This window comes from Oncorhynchus kisutch, linkage group LG1 (assembly GCF_002021735.2).
Source record: "Oncorhynchus kisutch isolate 150728-3 linkage group LG1, Okis_V2, whole genome shotgun sequence".
NCBI lineage: Eukaryota > Metazoa > Chordata > Actinopteri > Salmoniformes > Salmonidae > Oncorhynchus > Oncorhynchus kisutch.
The window spans coordinates 12,480,205-12,501,051 of record NC_034174.2 but is presented as its reverse complement, the minus strand read 5'-3'; the positions used below and the strand labels follow the sequence as shown (position 1 = coordinate 12,501,051).

Here is a 20,847-nt window from a genome sequence, read left to right as displayed (position 1 = left end):
GAAAATTAGGCTTTCATAATTTCTTGAATTTCATTTTAAAGTGTGCTATTTGGTGGATTTGCTCCTCTTGCAAAACATTTCTTAATCTCCTGTTCTGAGCCTCTCCGCATTCAAGGAACAGAAAACACAGCAGGTGTTTGAATGGTTTGATATTTCACCGTGTCTCTCTCAGAAAGGAACACAATGCTAAACATTTAAATCCCTTTTTATTACATCTAGTTAATACATTTTATTGTGTTCTTGGTCACATACTGCTCTGGCTGTCAATAAAATGACTATGAAATGGATAATGAAAATGCAAATGAAACAAATAACTTAAAGCATTTCTCTGAGAAAAAAATACTTATTAGGGTAATCAATTTGTTATTCCAAATCAAATTGAATCAAATCAAATGTTATTTGTCACATGCGCTGAATACAACAGGTGTAGACGTTACAGTGAAATGCTTACTTACAAGCCATTAACCAACAATGCTTGAAGACGTTTAATAGAAAACAAATAAAAAGAAGTGTTAGGTAAAAAATTGATAAGTAAATAAAATAAAAGTAACAAATAATTAAATAGCAGCAGAAAAAGAACAAGTGAGGCTATATACAGGGGGTACCGTTACAGAGTCTATGTGCGGGGGCACTGGTTAGTCGAGGTAGTTGAGGTAATATTTACATGTAGGTAGAGTTAAAGTGAATATGCATAGATTTTAAACAGAGAGTAGCAGCAGCGTAAAAGAGGGGTCTGGGTAGCCCTTTGATTAGCTGTTCAGGAGTCTTATGGCTTGGGGGTAGAAGCTGTTAAGAAGCCTTTTGGACCTAGACTTGGCGCTCCGGTACAGCTTGCCGTGCGGTAGCAGAGAGAACAATCTATGAGAGAACAATCTATGACTAGCGTGGCTGAAGTCATTGACAATTTTTAGGGCCTTCCTCTGACACCACCTGGTATGGGTCCTGGATGCCCCAGTGATGTGCTGGGCCGTTCGCATTACCCTCTATAGTGCCTTGCAGTCGGAGGCTGAGCAGTTTTTATACCAGGCAATGACGCAACCAGTCAGGATGCTCTCGGTGGTGCAGCTGTAGAACCTTTTGAGGATCTGAGGACCCATGCCAAATATTTTCAGTCTCCTGAGGGGGAATAGGCTTTGTTGTGCTATCTTCATAACTGTCTTAGTGTGTTTGGACCATGTTAGTTTGTTGGTGATGTGGATACCAAGGAACTTGAACTCTCAACCTGTTCCACTACAGCCCTGTCGATGAGAATGGGGGCATGCTCGGTCCTCCTTTTCCTGCAGTCCACAATCATCTCCTTTGTCTTGATCATGTTGAAGGGGAGGTTGTTGTCCTGGCACCACATGGCCAGGTCTCTGACCTCCTCCCTGCAGGCTCTCTCATCATTGTCGGTGATCAGGCGGTTGTATCATCGGCAAACTTGATGATGGTGTTGGAGTCATGCCTGGCCATGCAGTCATGAATGAACAGGGAGTACAGGTGGGGACAGAGCACGCACCCCTGAGGGGCCCCCATGTTAAGATTCAGTGTGGAGGATGTGTTGTTACCTACCCTTACCACCTGGGGGGCGGCTCGTCAGGAAGTCTTGGATCCAGTTGCAGAGGGAGGTGTTTAGTCCCAGGGTCCTTAGCTTAGTGATGAGTTTTGAGGCCACTATGGCGTTGAATGCTGAGCTGTAGTCAATGAATAGCATTCTCACATAGGTGTTCCTTTTGTCCAGGTGGGAAAGGGCAGTGTTGAGTGTAATAGAGATTGCATCATCTGTGGATCTGTTGGGGCAGAATGCAAATTGAAGTGGGTCTAGGGTTACTGGGATAATGGTGTTGATGTGAGCCATTACCAGCCTTTCAAAGTACTTCATGGCTACAGACGTGAGTGCTACAGGTAGTCATTTAGGCAGGTTACCTTAGTGTTCTTGGGCACAGGGACTATGGTGGTCTGCTTGAAACATGTTGTTATTACAGACTCAGTCAAGGACATGTTGAAAATGTCAGTGAAGACACTTGCCAGTTGGTCAGAGCATGCACAGAGTACAAGTCCTGGTAATCCGTCTGGCCCTGCGGCCTTGTGAATGTTGACCTGTTTAAAGGTCTTACTCACATTGGCTACGGAGAGCGTGATCACACAGTCGTCCAGAACTGCTGGTGCTCTCATGCATGTTGCAGGGTTAATTTCCTCGAAGCCAGCATAGAAGTAATAGTGCAAAAAAGGTATTAAGTGAACAATAGGTAAGCAAAGAAATAAAATAAAAAACAGTAAAAGACAGTGAAAAACAGTAGCGAGGCTATACACAGTAGCGAGCCTATAAAAGTAGTGAGGCTACATACAGACACTGGTTAGTCAGGCTGATTGAGGGAGTATGTACATGTAGATATGGTTAAAGTGACTATGCATATATGATGAACAGAGAGTATCAGTAGCGTAAACAGGGGTTGTACGCGTCTCTTTGTGTGAAGTAAGTAAAACGGATTGAATGGTTGCACATTTAACATGCTGGTAGAGATGAAGTAAAACAGATTGAGTTTCACTGCATTAAAGTCCCCGCCCAATAGGAGCTCCACCTCTTAATTAGTGTTTTCCTGTTTGCTTATGGCCATATACTATGCCGTATAGAGCTCATTGAATGCGGTCTTAGTGCCAGCATCGTTCTGCGGTGGTATATAGACAGCTATATAAAAATATATATATATTAAATAGTGTGCTTATCATGAGATACTCTACCTCAGGCGAGCAAAACCTTGAGACTTCCTTAGATTTTGTGAACCAGCTGTTATTTACAAATATACATAGTCACCCCTTGTCTTAGCAGAGGCCGCTGTTCTATCCTGATGAAAAAGCTTAAAACCCGCCAGCTGTATGTTAATCATGTCGTTGTTCAGCCACGACTCGGTGAAACATAAGATATTACAGTTTTTTATGTCCTGTTGGTATGATATACATGCTCGTAGTTTGTCTATTTTATAACCGATTGATTGTACATTGGCTAATAGGACCAATGGTAAAGGTAGATTACCCTCTCGGCGACAGATCCTTACAAGGCACCAGGACCGTCGCCCACGATATCTCCGTCTTTTCCTCCTGCAAATAATGGGGATGAGGGCCCTGTAGGGCATCTGAAGTAAATATGTCCCGTCCGACTCGTTGAAGAAAAATAATTCCTCCAGTACGGGGTGAATAATCCCTGCCCTGATATCAAGAAGTTCTTTTTGGTCATAAGGTTCTCTCTGCAACTGGATCCTGGACTTCCTGATAGGCCGGCCCCTGGTGGTGATGGTAGGCAACAACACACCCGCCACGTTGACCCTCAACACAAGGGCCACTCAGTGGTGCGTGCTTAGTCCACTCCTGTAAGCCTTGTTCTCCCATGACCAATGGTATATAGCACTTAAGTAAAAATACTTTAAAGTACTACATAAGTAATTTTTGGAGGTATCTGTACTTTACTTTACTATAAATTATTTTGGACTACTTTTACTTTTACTTCACTACATTCCTAAAGAAAATAATGTACTTTTTACTCCATACATTTTCTCTGACACCCAAAAGTACTAATTACATTTTGAATGCTTAGCAGGACAGCAAAATGGCCCAATTCACACACTTATCAAGAGAACATCCCTGACGTGTCGACTACCTCTGATCTGACTGACTCACTAAACACAAATGCTTTGTTTGTAAATTATGTCTGAGTGTTGGAGTACGGCCCTGGCTATTTGTTATAAAAAATTGTTAATGAATTATGTCGTCTGGTTTGCATAATAATTTTAAGTGATTTATACTTTTACTTTGAACGTGATTGCTCAAATATACTTAACTATATTTCTAAACCAAAGACTTTTACTCAAGTAGTATTTTACTGGATGATTTTCACTTTTACTTGAGTGATTTTCTATTAAGGTATCTTTACTTTTTCTCAAGTATGATAATTGGGTACTTTTTCCACCACTTGTATAAGGTAATTGAGGTAGCTATGTACATATAGGTAGTGGTAGAGTGACTAAGCAACAGGATAGATCATAGACAGTAGCAGCGGTGTATGTGGTGACTGTGAAAGTGAGTATGCAACTTAGGTTTTAGAAGTGGGGGGACATAATAATTATTATTATTATTTAAAAAATTCTGTCGGATAAACGCTCCAAACAGCCTACCCGACCGCATGGAGGCGTCCGAGCATTCGGGTGGGTTCTGCTCGGACTCACATGCAGGAACGCCCTGAATTGCGGCCCGCAATTGCCTCCTCCGCGAAACCAGCGTCATTTTCGTAAATTCTCTACTTAGTTTCGTTTTTTCGTAATTCGATGCCGTATTCCTCAAAATAAGATACGTAATATCCTAAAGCCAATTTCGTTCAAATGTGCCATGTTACGTTGATTACGCAGTTATCTTCATAATGGCGACCGTGCTGGAGAAGCGCCTATGCTTGTGAAAATGAAGCGAATAAGTTATTTATTTTAATAAAACGCCGGGGTTACCCATAGGAGGACGTTGCATCGAAGACAGCGGCTTTCCCAGTGTTTGAATTACAGTTTTGGTCCATTGGTAGCCCGAAATGATGAAATTAAAGTCAAATCAAACCCGGACATACGATGGGGATGGCTACAAGAAGCGGGCCGCCTGTCTGTGCTTTAGGAGTGAAAGTGAAGAGGAGGTGAGGACGAGGATGCAGGGCTATAGGGTGGGCCGCAGTTCAGGAAAACCAAAATAGCTATAGCTAGCTAGTGTTTGTGATTTGCTAATTAGGAAGGCAACTTAGCTAACTGTTAGCTACTGGTTTTGGTGTGTTGGTTTGTTTTGTTGAATCAGCGTACAGGTCGACCACCCAGGGATATCTAGCTAGATAACGTTTTGATAGCTAGCCAAATGTTGAGCTAACTAACTAGCCAGCTAACTTGGTAGCTGGTAACTACAACGAGTGGGCTATTTTATTATATCTAGCTAGCTAGTTAACTCGTTGCGGCTAACCAAACAGTACACATATTACTAGCTAATTGCTTGCCACATTGTTGGTTACCTAGCCAGCTAGGCTAACTAACGCGTAGCCAATTAACGTTAGCTGCTAGAGTAACATGATAACCAGTACGCTAGTCAGCACTGTATCTTCTTGATATCTAGCTAACATATTGTTAATGCTAGCTAACGTTAACTAGTATATTTCTGGTTATAATGATCACATTAAACACTATGACAATCAATGTTTAGTAACATTGTCAATGGCTCAAAACTAATGTCGATTCGTCATTAAAATAAATTTAGCTAGAGCCAACTACTAGTTATTTAGCAACATTTGCTAGATGTATAGCTACCGTTGGCTAAATAGCTAGCTTATGTGCCTTCCTTTGCTTGGATGGGACTAGCAACAGGTAACTTGACTGGAACTACCACGACCTAACCGTGCTTGTGATCAAACTAACTAGCTACCTACCCAGTTATTCATTCAATCTAGCTAACAAATCACTTGAATAAGTCTACTAGTTGTTTTACCTGGAGGTCAAATAACACATTGCATCACTCATATGGCCCATATTATGGGTGCCAACCTGGCTAAAGACAAGTCAGTGTCACCAAACCATCTGTCATCACTGTCTGTGGTAATCAATGATTTATATAGCTCTACACACGCCATTGGTAGTAATGTGTCTTGCTTGTTTATGCAAGGGAGCTATGCCTAAATTATGCATGCATAATAACTATATGCATTAGGCCAAGGGTGTCAAGCTCATTCCATGGAGGGCCTAGTGTCCTAATTCAATTAAGACCTAAACAACCAGGTGAGGGGAGTTCCTTACTAATTCGTTCCCTTAATGCATCAATCAAGTACAAGGGAGGAGAAAAAACTTGCATACACTTGGCCCTCTGTGGAATTACTTTTGACACGTGCATGTCAGGTGTAATTTGAATATGACTGACGTTTTCATCAACACAGTAGAGAAGTTGTCTCAACAACACGCTCTACTGTGTTTACATTGAAACCTGAAGCTCTGGATTTGATCGATGGTGCTCAATGCTATATCCTCTTGCTGCAGGTACTGTTGGTGAGTAGTAGTCGGCATCCAGACAAGTGGATCGTCCCTGGTGGAGGGATGGAGCCAGAAGAGGAGCCCAATGTAGCTGCAGCACGAGAAGTCTGTGAAGAGGTTAGCTTCTTTCCCTCTCATTTCATTGACTGTAATCATTCAAACTATATTCCCGCCCTGTATCCCCACATTTGGGGGAACCTGTAGGTGTCTTCCATAATTGTTATGGATATTAGAGATGTTGCTCTCTTTGTTTTAGGTGTGGCTTTTGGGGTAGACAAAATCAATGTTTTTTTCCCTGCAAACCACACCCCTTGATTATAAATGGCAACAAGTTGTTGAGATTTGCCAATGTGAGTAGGCTTTTTACCTTGATATAGCTTGTTGAAAGATCGCTCTACGTTTTGAGTTTCAACACATGTTAATCCATGTTGGTCAAAACACATCCACTTTGGGTGGTGCAGTTGGTCTTGATCATACTCTGTTTATGTGTGCTGAGAAAATAAAGGCTACATCCACAGTAGCTAAGCAGACAGGAATGTTGGTGCCAAAGGGAGTTTGGCGACTATTATTATAATTTTTTACCTCCCGCTTCGGGCTAAATGTGTCAATGTGTAGTTCATACATGCATAATCACGAAATTCCTAGTTTTGAAAGCACCTGTTTACTGGAAGCTGTTCAGTGCCATTTCCCCCCCCCCCCCCCCCCCCCCCCCATGGACCTACCCCCTAGCAATTCAAGTTCTTGCCAATAAGCTTCAGCTCCTCGCCATTTGAGTGACAGCTAGCAAGATGCTCACACAGCAGAGAGGGAGAGCAATAACATGGTGCACTTATCTGCACATATGTGACGTAGTGTGCAACTTTTGGGGACCACTTTTGGCTCCTAGCGCTACTTTCAGAACTACTGGCTAAAATGTATACAAAGGTACCAAAGAGCACAATTGCTGGAAGTCTGGGTATGTGCTAACATTTGCGTGTGTTGACATGTAATGCAGAATGTTGCCTATTCTGTATTTCAACGTTGATGCCTAGTCACTGTAATTGAACCATGACGATTGAATATTTACATTTGTGCCCAGGGACTTTTCTTCACTGGGGGGATGAAGAGGGTTTCTCTGTTGCCAAGAAGGGCCTCTCCAACTAAGAATTAGGTTTTTAGAAAATAATCAGCAGATTCATTATATAGGGAGGTACCCCATGTCATGAAGTTTTAGTGGCGATATGAACAAAAATCCATATTGCGATAAAATATTTTTAGGTAACGATAAATAAGCGAGAAATTATCCAAAATTATTTTGGGGGAGGTGCTAGAGCTGGGCGATATGGACAGTCATATTGCTATAAATATAACTATTTTGCTCAATAACAATAAATAAAATGTTTTAATTGACATTTACTTTACATTAGCAGCAGGGCTCTAGACAAAAATACCAGTGCCAAGTAAGATTACTGAGATGGTAGCCTATGATTTAAAAAAGTAAGCTATTTCATCTAAAATATACAGGGAATGCATTGTTATTTTCATGTGCAACCTGGCAAAATAGTATCCAGAATGATCAAATTTTATTTTTGACTGTTCAAATAATTTTCCGACATATTTGTGCAGGCTGACTATATTATTCACCACCTGATGAAGTGGGAAAAATATGAATTTGTTGTTCTATAGCCATGTAGGTTAATTAATTAATCTATCAGTAAATGTAGGCTAATGTGCTGCAAAAACTTTCCAGCGCTAGGCCTAGGCTACTTGATGTAGCATCTCAGAAAGTTGTCCAACAGCCAGACTGGGACAGGGTGTTTGATTTCACCACCTGATAGACAGTCTTTAGTGGGTCATTAGATAGAGAATAAAGAGCAGACTGAGCACTGTACTCCAATCTAATTTTATTTGTCACATGCGCCGAATACATGCAGTGAGATGCTTACTTACAAGACCTTAACCAACAATGCAGTTCAAGAAATGGAGTTAATAAAATATTTACTCGTTAAACTAAAGTTTTTTTTTTAAGTAAAAAAGTAACATAATAAAATAACGAGGCTATATACAGGGGGTACCGGTACCAAGTCAATGTGCGGTGGTACTGGTTAGTAGGAATAAAGTGACTATACATAGATAATAAACAGTGAGTATCAGCAGTGTAAAAACCGGGAGGTGGGGGGGGGGTGCAATGTAAATAGTCCGGGTGGCCATTTGATTAACAGTCTTATGGTTCACAGCAGTCATCCCTCGCAGGATGCTGATATCTTCTCCTACCCTGGCTGCTCACTGCTCAGTAAGTTAGACATAAGTCTAGCAGCTGAGCTGACATCTCTGGCTTGGCTTACCCATTGATTTTCCGTCGGGCACAGTGTTTTGTGTGTGTAGACATCACATCAGTAGCACAGTCTCTTAAGGTGTTGACTAGGGCTGAGATTTGCCAGGGACCTCAAAATGCAATATCACAATACCTGCAGTGCCTTCAGCAAGTATTCACACACCTTGACTTTTTCCAAATGTTGTTGTTACCCCTGAATGGATTAAATTGCTTACACATAATACCCTATAATGTCAAAGTGGAATAATGTATTTAAAAACATTTTTTGACTGATTTAATTAAATGAAAAGCTGAAATGTCTTCAAACCCTTTGTTATGGCAAGCCTAAATAAGTTAAGGAATATAAATGTGCTTAATAAATCACATACTTGCCCTCTGTGTGCGATAATAGTGTTTAATGTGTTTTTTTAAACGACTACCTCATCTCTGTACCCAACAAATACAATTATCTGTAAGGACCCTCAGCCAAGCAGTGAATTTTAAACACAGATTCAACCACAAAGACTGGGGAGGTTTTCCAATGCCTCGCTAAGAAAGGCACCTATTGGTAGATGGGTTAAAACAAAAGCAGACATGGAATATCTCTTGAGTATGATGAAGTTATTAATTAATTACACTTTGGATGGTGTATCAATACACCCAGTCACTACAAAGATGCAGCCGTCCTTTCTAATTCAGTTGCCGTAGAGCAGGTATTCCCAAACTGGGGTACGTAAAAAATTAAATATCCTTCCAGACTCATATTAAGCATCTCCAATCCAAAATTAATTCTAGAATTGGCTTCCTATTTCGCAACAAAGCATCCTTCACTCATACTGCCAAACATACCCTCATAAAACTGACTATCCTACCGATCCTTGACTTCAGCGATGTCATTTACAAAATAGCCTGCATCCAATTTGCTGAGCAGAGTGTTGGAGGCTATCATAGTGCCATCTGTTTTGTCACCAAAGCCCCATATATTACCCACCACTGCGACCTGTATGCTCTCGTTGGCTGGCCCTCGTTTCATATTCAAATCAAATTTTATTTGTCACGTGCGCCGAATACAACAGTGAAATTCTTACTTTCAGGCTCTAACCAATAGTGGAATGGAGCCAAATCCACTGGCTCCAGGTCATTGATAAGTCTTTGCTAGGTAAAGCCCTGCCTTATCTCAGCTCACTGGTCACCATAGCAGCACCCACCCGTAGCAGCACCCACCCCACCTGTAGCACGCGCTCCAGCAGGTATATTTTCCTGGTCACCCCCAAAGCCAATTTCTCTTTCGGCCGCCATTCCTTCCAGTTCTCTGCTGCCAATGACTGGAACGAACTGCAAAAATCACTGAAGCTGGAGACTCATATCTCCCTCATTAGCTTTATGCACCAGCTGTCAGAGCAGCTCACAGATCACTGCACCTGTGCATAGCCCATCCAACTACCTCATCCCCATACTGTTATTCATTTGCACCCCAGTATCTCTACTTGTACACTCATCTTCTGCAAATCTTTCACTCCAGTGTTTAATTGCTATATTGGAATTATTTTGCCACTATTGCCTATTTATGGCCTTACCTCCCTTATCCTACCTCATTTGCACACACTGTATATAGACTTTTTCTATTGTATTATTGACTATGTTTATTCCATGTGTAACTCTGTTGTTGTCGCACTGCTTTGCTTTATCTTGGCCAGGTTGCAGTTGTAAATGAGAACTTGTTCTCAACTAGCCCAACTGTGAAATAAAAAATGAAATAGTTTAAAAATTCAAACAGTCCGTTTATATTTTCCAACGGAGCTATACATTTGGGCGAGGTTTTTTTCTCACCTGAGTAGCCTCGTTTCACTTCCCAAAAATACAATTAAACCATCTAGTGTTCAGTGAAATAACAACACAATGTCAAATACAAGTAGCCTTGTCAAAAACTCCATACACGCATACCAGCTCTACTGGTAGTACTGCTACTACCAGCAGTACTGCACCTGTCGATGACACAAGTTGTTCTGCTTCCACGAGCACATCCAATGCTAGCATCAGTAATTCTACATTTGTTGTTAGCCCAGCTAGCATGGACACTGACAGTTGTGAATTTTGATGCAGACGAAGAGCTACTGCCCCCTTACCCGGGAAAGCACCGAACAACAGACGGGAACGTTGGACCATCGAAGAGGCGCAAATATTATGAGAACTACATTGATTTGGGGTTCACTTGTATTGGGAGTAGTGCCTTTCCTCAGCCACAGTGTGTCATATGTGCAAAAGTACTGTCTCACAACTTGATGAAACCTTGACTCTTGCGCAGACATTTAGAAACAAAATATGCCAATTTGAAAAATAAGCCACAGGGGTTTTTTGAGCTAGTATTAAGACTACTTTAGAGTTGTAAAACATGTATAAAAGCAATAGGTGCCATTAATAAGAATTGGGCTAGAAGCGTCTTATATGGTGAGCTACCGAGTAATTCTTCCTGCTGCCACGGATATGGCTGGGGGAAATGGCCAAAAGAACAATAGACAATGCCATCATCAAACAGCACTGTTTCACGACGCATCAGTGACATGGCAGGAGATGTTTTGAAACAATTACTGCTTCGCATACAAGCTAGTGAATTCTATGCGTTACAGCTGGATGAGTCAACAGGCGAGGCGGGCCTGGCACAGCTCCTGGTATATGTCTGTTACATTTTGGGGGGGGTTCAATTAAGAAAGACATCCTCTCCTGCAAACCACTGGAAACCAGGACAACAGGAGAGGATATTTATAAAGTACTGGACAGCTTTGTGACATCAAATGGACTTTGGTGGTCAAGATGTGTTGGTATCTGTACTGATGGTGCAAAAGCCATGACAGGGAGACCTAGTGGAGTGGTAATGCGTGTGCAAGCAGTTGCTCCCGACGCCACTTGGGTACACTGCAGCATCCACCGAGTGGCTCTTGCTGCCAAGGGAATGCCTGACAGCTTGAAAGACGTTTTGGACACTACAGTGAAAATGGTTAACTTTGTTAAAGCAAGGCCCCTGAACTCACATGTATTTTCTGCACTATTCAATGATATGGGCAGGGACCATGCAACGCTTTTACAACATACAGAAGGGTGCTGGTTATCAAGGGGCAAAGTATTGACACGTTATTTTTTAAATTCAGAGATGAGCTTAAAGTTTTCTTTACTGCCCATAATTTTCACTTGTCTGACCACTTGCATGATGATGAGTTTCTCACACGACTGGCCTATCTGGGTGATGTTTTTTCTCGCCTGAATGATCTGAATCTAGGATTACAGGGACTCTTCGCAACTATATTCAATGTGCGGGACAAAATTAAGGATATGATTTAAGAATTTGGAGCTCTTCTCTGTCTACATTAACAAGGACTCAAGCTTATGGACAATGTCAAATGTGATATAGCACCTGAGTGAGTTGGGTGCGCAATTACGCAGGTACTTTCCTGAAACTGATGACACAACTGGATTCGTTATCCCTGTCATGCCCTGCCTCCAGTCCACTTACCTATATCTGAACAAGAGCGCCTCATTGAAATTGCAACAAGTGGTTCTGTGAACATTTTATTTAATCAGAAGCCCCTGACATATTTCTGGATTGGGCTGCGTTCAGAGTATCCTGCCTTGACACTGATGCCCTTTGCAACCACGTACTGGGGCTGGGCGATATGACGATATGTATCGTGTGACGATAGACGTTTTTCTATCGTTTCATATTATGCGCTGTTGTTTTGCAAATCACTCTTTACAGCGATATTTTTTTGTCATTTGGATGACGCTTTGCCTTCCACACGTGCCATGTGGAAGGACATTTTCAACACAAACAAACATGGAGGAGAGTGAACGTGGCAGGGAGACACGGAGCTCGTACCTAAAAGGGGCTACTTCGGTCGCATGGATGTGGTTTGGGTATGAGAAGTCTGACACGGACCAGAAAACCGTCTTCTGCACAATATGCCGAAGGCTGGTCAACAGGCTCAAACACCACTAACCTCCTTTACCACCTATGCAAGAATCATGCGAAAGAGTACGGAGAGAGTCTACGGATGAGACCCATAAAGTACAGTCGAGTGCTCAAAACATACCCCCGACTGACGTTGCAAGAGGCGTTTGCCCTCGGGACCCCATATGGCAAAGAATCACGAAGATGGAAGGAGATAACAGCTGCTGTTACAACTTACATCTGCAAAGAAATGGCCCCGTTTTACACGGTCGAGAAATGGGGCTTTCGTGAGTTGGTGCTAACACTCAACCCAAGGTACCCATATGCAAATTGATATGTGACACGTATTAATGCCAAAATAACATGCAAAACTGGCAAGCCCCCAAAAATATACATATTTATTTTTAGGCCTATATTTATTTTGTTTGCATCTATAGTTGAAGTGTTTTCTATTTACCCCTTTAGATTTTATACATTAATATTTAATATTTTGTTACATGCTTAATTGAACATTTGCACAAAGGTTCTAAATAAAAGGGGAAATAATAGTGGTCTAAGGCACTGCATCGCAGTGCTAGCTGTGCCACCAGAGATTTTGGGTTCGAGCCCAGGCTCTGTCGCAGCCGGCCACGACCGGGAGGCCCATGGGGCGGCGCACAATTGGCCCCGGGTCGTTCGGTTTAGGAAGGGTTTGGCCGGCAGGGATATCCTTGTTTCAGTGCGCACTACCGACTCCTGTGGCGGGCCAGGAGTATTTAGCATGAAAACTAAATACAGGCACAGACTGTGTGGAAAGGGATTAAAGACTGAGACTCTCTCCAATACAGTTATGTGTATCCTTTCAAGCACACTATTCTCATTAACCTGTGGTGAGTTATTCACAATTTTTGAAGAACAAATAAGGTTTTATATATAAGATGGCTAAGTAAAGAGCAAAATGATTGATCATTTTATTATTTGTGCCCGTTTCCTATAAGAGCTCTGTGTCACTTCCCAAGAGCCAGGTTGTGACAAGCTCGCACTTATTCTTATGTTTAAATGTATAGTGTGTATGGCAGGCTTACAATGATTGCAAAAAACAACATTTGAGAGTGCGCTGACCCTGGTGCTAGAGGGGGTACAAAGCTGATGTTTGAAGGGGTACGGGACTATAAAAAGTTTGTGAACCACTGCTGTAGATCAATCCATCTCTTATTCTTATCCATATTTATTTTCAACTGCATTGTTAGGGGCTCGTGTAAGTAACCATTTCACTGTTGTATTCAGCGCACGTGACCTAATAAAATTTGATAACACAATAATTACTATGGCTAGGCTAATTATACAATTAAAAACAGATTAAAACGGGCTCAAGTCAAATAGGCTACGCTTTTATAGTTATCATAGCATGTGGGGACCATGCTAGAATCAAATCCACAGCCCTACTGTCGCCAACAGCACCTTGCTCAGTCAATCCCACAGTCATAGCAACCACTGCCCATAAACACTAGTGAATTAAAAAAAATACAGATTTCCATATCAATATATTGTTTTTGTGCTAATTTGCTGTGCCTGCACCAGCACTCCAGTATATGTCATAGCTTGTTCTCGATCTTCTTTTTAAAAACGGAGCCAATTTGTTTTCCGAACTTTTATTCCCATGGCTGATCAAAACTCATTTTCTCATGGCTCTCTCTTGTCCCTCTGCAGCAGACATATGGTGAGCAATATGTTTTGTCATACCTTCATACCGACTTTATGCCATACCGGGATATTCCGTAATACCGACACTGAAGATAAGGGGTGCTGTTTTCAAACCCCACTGATGCTCTGTAATCCGAAGGTTATCAATGCTAACAAGTACATGTAAAATGCAAACAATTATATTATAAATATTTTTTCTAGAGATTCTGACCTAAACAAGTAACAAAAAAATGCTATTCACAGTTTCCTGCACATACAAATATATTAGCCAGCAAGGCTCTTGATCCCCAGGACGGGATTCTCTGTTGTTACCAAACTAATGCTTGATTTTTGAAAGAAGCTAGATAGCGAACTAACGTTAGCTACTAAATTGGCAAACCAAAGGCACAACTGCAGAGCATTTAGCACATTTAGACAGTTCATTTAATAGTTATAAGATATCTAGCTGGCAAACATTTAGTTGTGAATTCCATACTATAATTAGATTGCCTGGCGCATGCTGCCCAACAGTGAGTGACTCAAGGCTCCGGTCTCTCGTTGTAGTGTGCCTGTAAACAAACACCATGTGACACGTGACTATTAAAAGCTTCATGATAATGTGACCGCTGAAATTAAGAACGCAATGTTCTTCATCCCCTAACGTATTGATCAAGTTGACTGCGGGTATTTACTTAAAGTAGCTATGAACATTGAAATGTATTACACATTTAAAAGAAAGAGTTAACGGTATTGATAAAAACATCCTGTGGCTTTTTACAAATACCCCCTGTATACGTTATACCTCCCAATCTATAGGCAAGTGCCTTCCAAAAGTACTCCGTTTGTATGATCAAACTGAGTCAACCCATCGCCAGTGCTGCTGCTGGTTTAAACCTCTTAGTGCACTCCGTTGTAATAGGTCATAACCCTCACTCTAATTCTGATGGCTATTTGACAAACCACCCAGCTTCTTATGCTGGATGGTGTGGATTCTGGCCAGGACTGAAAGACATAAGAACAGGTCAAGGGTTATGGATCGTAGTAGTGATTTTGGGGGGGGGGGGGGGGGGGGGGGTCGATGCAGTTACATATCGGATATAATTTGACGATAATGTCAAACAAATTGACTCCCTTTTCTTTCTTTCTTTAAGATGGAAAAACAATATAATATATTGGGCTCCCGAGTGGCGCAGCAGTCTAAGGCACTGCATCTCAGTGCTAGAGGCGTCACTACAGACACCCTGGTTCGAATCCAGGCTCTATCACAATTGGCCCAGTGTCGCCCGGGTTTGGCCAGTGTAAATAAGAATTTACAAGAATTTATAAGAACCTTGATAAAGGTTACATTTTTTTATTTATTTAAAAAATAGTCCATTTTTTTCCCGCACTTATTTCCATGACTGATCAAAACTGTTTTCTCATGGCTCTCTTGTCTTTCTGCAGCAGACATATAGTGAGCAATATGTTTAGAGCGTCGAATCGTAATAAAATCACAATATCGAATCATAATACATTTAGAATCGCAATACATATCGTATGATCACCAAAGTATCGTAATAATTTCGTGTCGGGAGGTCCCTGGCAATTCCCAGCCCTAGATAGTCAAACTACAGTGTCCACATCCACTCGTCCTCAACTGACCTGACCCAGCAGAGTCCAAATAGACTGGAATGCAGCTCTAATGCTCATGTTCTTCACTCACGTTCTCATTATGATGCGGAGGGTGGCCATTTGTGATTAGAGGAGGTGGTTGAGAGGAACTGAAGTCTAAATCTTAATAATTAGGCCTAGGCTATCCAAACCCTGCCTATTCTCCAGTCAGCCCAGTGGTGTTGTTCCCCATTTTATCTGGTTGAAGGCAAGAAGAGTGTGGGATTAATACTGGGGTATACTGCCTATGGGGTCCAGGTTTTTAATAATAGGCTGAAACTGGAACCTGAAGAAGATGCATACTGCTGGCATCCTCTAGTAGTATATAAACCTGTCCCAGTACCCCTCAGTCTCCGGGAGTCGTGTACAAAACCCCTTCAAAACACTGTCATATCTCCCTCACTAACTTTAAGCATCAGCTGTCAGAGCAGCTTGCACCTGTACATAGCCCACCCAACTACCTCATCCTCATATTGTTGTTTATTTATTTTGCTCCTTTGCACCCCAGTTTCTCTACTTGCATGTTCATTTTCTGCTCATCTATCACTCCAGTGTTTAATTGCTGAATTGTAATTATTTCGCCACTACCTTCCTAATCTTACTTCAGTTGCACACATTGTGTATATATGCTTTTCTATTGTTATTGACTGTACGTTTGTTTATTCCATGTGTTACTCTGTGTTCTTTGTGTTGCACTTCTTTGCTTTATCTTGGCCAGGTCGCAGTTGTAAATTAGAATTTGTTCTCAACTGGCCTACCTGGTTAAAAATGTAAAGGTGGGAACTTTGGTGCGTTGAGGTACTGGTGTGTGCTGTTTTTGATGTATGTATTAGGATAATTGTGTATAGCCTGTGCTACAATATGTCCTGAAGATGCCTTTCAAAAATCATCTTTCACACAACTAATTCATCGCTCATTACTGCAGTGACACAGGCCCTTACGATTGAAATAATTATGTATTAGTTCCTTAGATGTGTGTTGATTCGCTTCCTTGTTTGTTTTTTTGTTTTGTTCAACAGGCAGGTGTGAAGGGGACTTTAGGTCGTCTAGTTGGAATTTTTGAGGTGAGTTTGACCTTCCTAGGCATGCTTAAGGTGATTTGGGAGTGGAGAGAAATATTGACTTTGTTCTGAATTTTTAAAAGATAGTTAATGTATATCTTACAGAACCGAGAGAGGAAGCACAGAACCTACGTCTACATTCTTATCGTAACGGAGGTCCTGCAAGATTGGGAGGACTCTGTCAACATTGGTGAGTGGCTTTCATTTAAATCGGATTATACTAGATTGTTTGAATTCTGGTTATAGTTGTCTCATGTTTGTCTTACCTTGTGCTTAACTTAAATGGTGTCTGTTCATGTTCCTTTAACAGGGAGAAAAAGGGATTGGTTTAAAATAGACGATGCCATACAAGTGTTGCAGTGTCACAAGCCTGTGCAGGCCACCTACTTTGAGCCTCTCAAGGAAGGTTGCCTGACCAGCAACGGGACGCCCCTGGTGGCCACGATAGGCGGAGAACTCTCGCCCACCTACAACATCAACCAGAGCTCTGTGTCGGGTATCAGATAACTAAAACACAACGCTGACACAATCCCCAGGAGCTCTCGCCACCACTCTCTCTCTTACTTCTATTATTTTTTATCTCAAATACCAACATGGGTTGCCTTGCCAACTCTTTTGTGCCAGAGTTGTGGCGCAGACTTGACAGCTGTTGGCTGAAGATTCTGAAACACTTTGTAAATGTAATTTTTGACCCTTTTTTGTTGTTGTTATTATTGTATTGAAAATTGCATGAAGCATCCCTCACTCCCACATTCTACTACCTTAACGCGCCCTTAGCGTGGTGTTTATTGAATGCAAGAACTACTTTTTACTGTTGTGATGTAAAAGTGTATACTTAGTGCTTAAGCTCAAGGCTTTCAATGGTATTTTATGTCTTTTGGTTATTTTCTGTGAATGAATGTGGCGAAGAGTGTTTTCCCTCTTTAAGTATAGGAAATTTGAGCCCAGCCGTTGTTTTTTTTGGGTCCGATTCAGATTTCTTTTGGGGGGGGGGTAAAATGTGCCGATATACAGTTTTACAGCCGGGAAGTGAGTTGTTTTTTCACCACACTGAATTCTCATAAATTACCATCCCAAGAGAGCAGTTGTCCAATAACTATGCTTCAAATGTTTTCATACATTGTGATAATGACCCATCATGAGAATGGCGGCAAGTGTTCAGATCAGCATGAGATTCCCATTTTTCATCTTATTTATTGAATATCGGTGGAACTTTCTTCCGATAATGGTAAAAGGCCAATATCTGCCGACAATATCGGTGAACCGATATATCGGTCGGGCTCAATAGAAAATGTTCTCTGTATCTGAATGGACAGATTGTGGGAAGTTACTTGTTTTGCATGAGCACTGGTATGTTTTGTCTTACACATTGGGGTGACCTGACACTGATTGTGCAGCAGGGTAGTCTTCTGTGGTAACCGAGGTCTTTGAATTATCTTAATTTAGCTCGATTGTGGTTATTGGTGTTAATATTTTGCAGGTTTCATCAGAAAGACTAGGCCCTTTTCCACATGGATTTATGACCCGATTGTCAAGTGTACATTTTCCCTTAGTCTGGAAGCTAGCCAGCCATTTCAATATTACATTTTGCGCAAAAAAAGATATACTATAGAAAGGTCTACTCAACTAAAGATGTAGAACAAAGTCTCCTATAGAGAATGTATTTCTCCAGTGTCTATATCTATTTTAATGTTCCCCTAGTCTGTTGATAGTGGTTCACTAGACACTGAAACAGTTGGCAGATCCCCTACCGACCGAAATGTATCCGTTTTTATCATTTGGAATTGCATGATGTGAACGACTGCAGTCTTCCTCCATTTATTTTCCAGAGGGTGAAAGGACTACTGACTGCAGTACCATCCATGGACTGACTTACCTTCACATAACTCTTAATCACATTTTCAGATTCTCCCGACTCACCTCAGTTTATAGCAGATGTTTACATTGTTCATAGCATTTATTTATCACACCAGACAGCTAGATGGGTATTTTAGATGACTTTTCAGTAAGGTATTTTTTTAGTATAGAATCTGCATCCCCGAACAAACACATGATACCTACCTGCTTGACATTCAAAGTCATGGAATCTAAAATGCTGTCTTGGCAAGATGCAGAACAAACAAGCCTTGTACAGTTGGATACCTTGTTTTTAACATGTAAAAATGCTTTTGGATAGTTTTTTGCTCTCTCTTAAATGTCTGGCAAAAGTCTCTCTAGCCAACCTGCGATACTTGCCTTGGATGTGGGGCATGGAGCAGCTGGCTTAATACTGTGAAACTGGAGGCGCTGTAGATAGCATGTAAGCTGTTGTATTGTAAATAGTTTATTTCTGTATAGAACAAAGGTGAGTGTACAAATGACAAAAACAGTTTCTCGGACGCATTTGTAAGTGCTATATGTTGCTCAAAACATGGCTGTAGAGTTGACTCGATCCCCAAACAGGCGGTGATGTTGGTTTTGGAGGTTTTGTTGACGAGTTGCTTTGATACACAAGGGCTGGGGTTGAAAATAACTCAAATGATATAAGCAGCTGAGATGCCGCCTCAATGTTCTATGAAGACCATGTGCAACTGAGGCCGAGGTAATAAAGTGAAGTTAATCACAGTTGAACGGTTAACATACAAAGGACTCAATCACATCCGCTTTAGCCGACATCTTCATAGCGGTTCTTTTGGTGGTGTGGAACTGCATTAGAGCTGTCAAATCCACTGGCAGCTCCTGGCATTTTACCTAAAGCGGACACTGCCATTGGCTGCACAGTCACATTAAGAGAAACCCCATGTAGCCTTGTTTACAAGTTGGAACACTGGAATGTGAGAGATAATTTACACCTCGATTAGGCTGATATAAATCCTTATTTTGTTTTCTGATTTTCAATTTGAGCATTATTTCTAAATAGTGTAGGCTCTTGTTCTAAGCTTCTAACGCTAATTGGACGGGTGTGGCATTGTGACTGATAAAGAGCAGCTGCACACTGATTTGACGGCTCCAACGCAGTTGCACCTATGCAGGGGTCGGCTATTGCCGGGTAACTCTTAATCTAATTTAGGCCGAAATGTAAATTCTCCGCTGAGCACTGTTCCAAACCACTAGTCTACCATACAGCACTGCGCTGTTACGACATTATCCTAGTCTCTGACAACCAACGTTTATACTTACATGCCACTACATCTCCCCCGTCATCTCTTTTGCCCCATAATTGTTTCAGTAGTTTATCATTCGCTATCCAAACGGAGCGTTATGTTCTCCCCAATCCCAGACTCAATGATGTAGGCCTGTTCTCGAATTGGCAATGGATGTGAAATATCTTTAAGGGTGTAACTAAATTGAGTGGATGACATATCAATAGGAATGCTACAGGAATCCCTCTCACAAAGGCCTGGGACATTGAACCCAGATTTATTGATTTTTAAATGAGCTGCATCGAAATGTGTGGGGGGGCAAAGTCTTGGAACTGTCTAGTGAAGACCGGATCCTTTCCAATATCACCTGTCAAACCCACAGAGCAGAATACATTTAGGCGTGTATTTCGATTCTGTGGTCAGCCTCCCTCAAATTCCACCATTTTCTTTCAATAATCTAACAATTAGCTTAGAGCTGTAAAATCTGTGTGACAAAGGGGTTCTACTAAAAATCGGTACGAGGGCAGGCAAGCGCTGTAAAAAACGTATTTTAATGCAATGGGCAATGAAAGTTGAAGTGGACAGGGATTTATACATGCATTTCTCTTCCTAAGGGATGACTTTACACTAAAAGGCTCAAAAGCAACCTCTGCCCCAATAGGCCATGGTCCTTCAACACACGACATATTGGAAATCACATGACCACTGGGAAACGATTAACACCAGCTAGTGGCCAGGCAGTATTCTGCAACAACCCACGTGAAAATGTTATGCCTCAATGTTCAGTTGAGAATTCTGCAGTGTTCATGACATAGCATTTCATTGGGATAGTGGTTAACAGCTTGATCCTTTTTCAATTCAATGTACAAATTGATTAGGCAAAAATTGTAATCCGATGTGATTCAGTGTAAAAAGCTATTTGGACTGCCTAATATGTTTCCATTTCCCTCAACCTTTTAGTTTCCCTACATATGTAGTAAAGGTGTACTCCTCTGGAATTAGATTTATCATTTGGGACTGTGGAATAAATCAGTGGGCTGAAGATTGTAATATAAAAATGTGCCAACAAATAAAAACACCAGTATTTCAGATCTGGATT

At 41.4% G+C, this 20,847-nt stretch overlaps 1 protein-coding gene across 2 annotated transcripts; it reads left to right on the top strand.

Moving 5' to 3' along the window:
• Nucleotides 1-4,176: 4,176 nt before the first annotated feature.
• LOC109899389 (diphosphoinositol polyphosphate phosphohydrolase 1-like) lies at nt 4,177-20,839 on the top strand. 2 transcript variants are annotated; one of them, XM_020494604.2, is made up of 5 exons: nt 4,177-4,648; nt 6,024-6,134; nt 16,585-16,629; nt 16,732-16,816; nt 16,937-20,839. In XM_020494604.2, the coding sequence occupies exons 1-5, from the start codon at nt 4,550-4,552 to the stop codon at nt 17,131-17,133; spliced, it is 537 nt and encodes a 178-aa protein (XP_020350193.1). In that variant the 5' UTR covers nt 4,177-4,549; the 3' UTR covers nt 17,134-20,839. The 2 variants fall into 2 exon arrangements, with proteins under 2 accessions (XP_020350193.1, XP_020350184.1); XM_020494595.2 differs by having other exon boundaries at nt 4,249-4,675.
• Nucleotides 20,840-20,847: the final 8 nt, after the last annotated feature.

Coding starts and splice junctions, on each gene's coding strand:
- LOC109899389 (XM_020494595.2), top strand. CDS start 4,550: ATGATGAAATTAAAGTCAAATCAAACCCGGACATACGATGGGGATGGC. Junction 16,630..16,731: donor GTCTAGTTGGAATTTTTGAG/GTGAGTTTGACC, acceptor TATATCTTACAG/AACCGAGAGAGGAAGCACAG. Junction 16,817..16,936: donor GGAGGACTCTGTCAACATTG/GTGAGTGGCTTT, acceptor TTCCTTTAACAG/GGAGAAAAAGGGATTGGTTT.